Source organism: Etheostoma spectabile, chromosome 8, assembly GCF_008692095.1.
Source record: "Etheostoma spectabile isolate EspeVRDwgs_2016 chromosome 8, UIUC_Espe_1.0, whole genome shotgun sequence".
Taxonomy (NCBI): Eukaryota; Metazoa; Chordata; class Actinopteri; order Perciformes; family Percidae; genus Etheostoma; species Etheostoma spectabile.
The window spans coordinates 6346657-6350077 of NC_045740.1; the positions used below are offsets into that span (position 1 = coordinate 6346657).

The window sequence follows — 3421 nt, forward strand, 5'->3', positions numbered from 1 at the left end:
GTTGGCCTCTGAATCGGAATCGAATCGAATCATGAGGTGCCAGGAGATTCCCATGACATGACTGTGGCATAAGTCTGTGAGGACTTTTGCATTTCGATTTCTGTCCGCTCTCATTTTTGGCTGCTGTGACATCCAGATTTTCTCTAAAGGATAAATAAAATGCCTATCCTATCCATTATCCTGCCTATTAAGAACACCTGGGGTAGAAGCTTAATTGACGTTCATGAAACTATTATATCCTTCTAAACATAGTGCAGTGTAAAACAGAGCACCACATCCCCAGTATAAAATGGTTCTCACCACTGAGAAGAAGAGTAAAATCCCAACCACAGGCTACTGCTGTGACCCTCTGAGTCAGGCTGGGGCAGAGTTGAAGAGTTGAGATGTCTACATTGTGACCAAGTCCCAGCTGGCCTCGGTGATTCTGTCCACACACAAACACCTCTCCATTCTCTGCTCAACACAAAATACACCACAAACATAAGAGAACCATGCAGCTGAGTTGGCTATTTACGAAACATTTAGATCAAACAGTTAGGCCTACTTGGTGCTTGGGAGATGAGGAAAAGACACTAATAAAAAGAGAAACACTGACTCCAAACCATAACGTATTGAAATGGTCAATAGATTGAATTTTTGTAGTTTTCCAGTAGCCTTTCACCTAGATGTGATGATAATTACACTGCTTTTAAGATGAGGAAAAAAAATTGAAATTAGTATAGATAGTTTTCTTTCTTTCTCCTATTATTTTTGTTGTATGTTGTATTGCTGTATATTTTTGATGTCTGAAACACAGTTGTGTTTTATAATTCCATGTGGAATTGGCTAAATATTTGTCAAATAAATCACAATCAACAACATAAACCATTAACCTATTTGTCCTGGAGGGGGCGCACGTGATGTCTGTCGCCTTGTTCAGACCTCACATGGCTGCACACATGTTATCAGACTTGTATTGCAAGGAATCGTGCGGTTTAGGAGCGAACAGTAACCTACCCGTGATGACCACGGTGTGACCCCCGCCGCCGATGACAGTCCGTATTGCCATGTTTTGTAGAGCAGTGGTGTCAGAGAGCCGGGGCTCTGACAGGTCCTCCACATGTCCCTGTCCTAGCTGCCCGTAGCTGTTGGCTCCCTGACGGACACGACATTAATCACGTTAATACCGTACAGAGCTAGTAATTCCGAGGTAAATCGTAACGAGAGTTTGTTTTCGCCGCACTTGTATGTTGGAGCTAGTTGGCTATACTGTTAAGCTAACGTTAGCAAAAGTGCTAAACATTCTCCATTGAAGTGTCCGTCTGCTGGTTGGTGAGTATTTGAGATAAATAAACAACACGGTCAGACATTCACAACTTTAACGGTGAATATAACCAACTTACCCAAGAGTGTAAACAAAACTCCGGCCGTGAGCTAGTTTCCATGAGTAACGTTACATTATGATTTGCGACACTGCCGTAAAGCATTTTGCCTAGTAACATGGTAAACACATAGATGAACAGTAAAAGAAACACAGGGTAAACATAACCAGCGCTGCATAAAACATACAAGAAGAGCAAATGCCAGGGGATTAGAAAAAAGGATAATCCATCATTTAAAATGTCCCTCCCAAAGGATGTGTGGGTTCCTCAGAAATTAAATTATTTTTAATTATTTTGTGAGCAGAAAAGACATTTATGATTTGTTAATTTCATATTTTTACTGATACAAATTATCTACCTAGAAGTACACTCAGTTGCCAGTTTTCAGTCACCTAGTTTAAACTCATTCACTTTATTTATACTCTCAATTATATAAATGGGGTAAACAATATTGGAAACAAATCATGGGTCACCTAACGGGTAAACATTTTTAAAGATAGTGATTTGTACGTATATGTTCTTATCTTACAGGTTTTGGTAATGTATGATCTTTGCTTTTTTAAGCAGATTGAGTCTACAGCTGTTGTATGAAATGTGCTATATTTACTATATAAGTACAGCGCAACAAAGTTCAACAACACCACAAACATGAATTAACACGTCTCTTACACATACTTTTTAACCTATATGAGGGTAGGATGTAGTTAGACTGCATTAGTTAAAGAAAGATGTAACTGGCAACAGGTGATCAAAGTTGCATCAGTGATATACTTTTAATGTGTTCATTTGATCAGGTTTCTTCTTAAGATGGACAGAATGACTAAAGTGTTAACATTCTAGAGGTGGTACATAAAGGATCCTTGATGTGACTTGGAGATTTTTTTATTTGGGATGTTATACATCCCAAAAACAACTTTACAAGCCCATAGAACCATTCACCAATTCAATGTCCGAGAAAAATCTCAGTCAGTGTCACTCAATTTGGAATGGATTTTTTTGATTAGACAAAAAGGTGATGTGGCCCTCAGGTCAAAGGGATAATTGTTCTTACATTGAGATTACACAATCTCAAGTCTTGCTTTGCCAGACCCTCCTCCAAAGCGCGCTGAAGGAGGGTCAAGCTACTCACAACACATTCGGGGATGGGAGGAAAACATGCGCTGGTTTAATGGCATTTATTCAAACCAATCAGAATTGTCATGGGCTGTGCTAAACTTTGCACAGAGCCACTGCAATAGTTGTTCGAGAGAAAACTCAAATTGGACATAATCAAGCAAGCTGTCTTAATTTACCCTGCAGAGATTTGAGGAGCAGTCAAAAATAGTCCTCATAAATCAACCAAATTTAAAATTCCAACACAAAGAAAGTGGAAGTAAACTTCCTGCAGCACCGGAGCAGTCCCAGATGTGGAATGTCAAGGATATGGACTACATAAATTCCAACCTGGACGTAACTATTGTCCCCACTTTCAGGGTCCTTGCTGTCATCATTCTCCATGACCATCATCAGCATCTTCCTCAGTGTCTTAATATCTATCAACCAACCCCCCTTGAGGACATCAAAAAGTAACAAGTCAACAGGTAACAAACCATTTGACACACTGGAGACACAATTAACTCTTTAACATTTATTTATTTATATACTGTATATTTAATGTATATATGTCATTATTTTTTTCAATAGTTTCATTACATAGCCTACTCATGGTGATTCATATTTTTTTTACAGTAGAAAAATAATGTTTTGATTTCAGGAGTACTACAATTATGTTCACGCGGAGGTATTCAAAATCATCACTGTAAAATAAAATAAAATAGGTCAGGGTACATGGGCCAAGTCTGTCGTAATACGTCAAGAAAACATTCTTAGAACACCAGTTTTCACTTTTATAATTTCCCTCAACAGCACACAAAAAGGATTATGATACATACACCAAATTAATACAAACAAGGTACATTTTATACACATCACTGAAGTGAGGAAGATTAAATGTGAAGACGAAGAAGTAGAAGAATACAAAAAAAATGCACATGATAATATACAACGGCAGAGGTAACGAT

The 3421-nt window shown here is 38.2% G+C and overlaps 2 protein-coding genes and 1 long non-coding RNA gene across 8 annotated transcripts in view; 1 reads left to right on the top strand and 2 right to left on the bottom strand.

The window, feature by feature from the left end:
* The window catches only part of sergef (secretion regulating guanine nucleotide exchange factor), a 9835-nt gene extending 8290 nt beyond the window's left edge, over positions 1–1545 (bottom strand). For all 4 annotated transcript variants that reach the window (XR_004332971.1, XM_032522820.1, XM_032522819.1 and 1 more), the window contains exons 1-3: positions 1383–1545; positions 997–1135; positions 301–453 (exon numbers count right to left, since the gene is read on the bottom strand). Coding sequence is in view for 3 of the 4 variants with exons in the window: in XM_032522820.1 (XP_032378711.1) it covers positions 301–453; positions 997–1135; positions 1383–1481 (391 nt within the window). In the remaining variant the exon portion in view is untranslated. The remainder of the gene's footprint in view (positions 1–300; positions 454–996; positions 1136–1382) is intronic.
* On the top strand, positions 1069–3372 carry LOC116693681 (uncharacterized). The gene is made up of 2 exons (XR_004332972.1): positions 1069–1311; positions 2834–3372. It is a non-coding gene; the product is annotated as an uncharacterized LOC116693681 (long non-coding RNA).
* Positions 3223–3421, bottom strand: part of tph1a (tryptophan hydroxylase 1 (tryptophan 5-monooxygenase) a) — a 5280-nt gene continuing 5081 nt past the window's right edge. For all 3 annotated transcript variants that reach the window (XM_032522817.1, XM_032522816.1, XM_032522818.1), the window contains exon 11: positions 3223–3421. This exon is cut by the window's right edge and continues 568 nt beyond it. The gene's annotated coding sequence lies outside the window, so the exon portion shown is untranslated.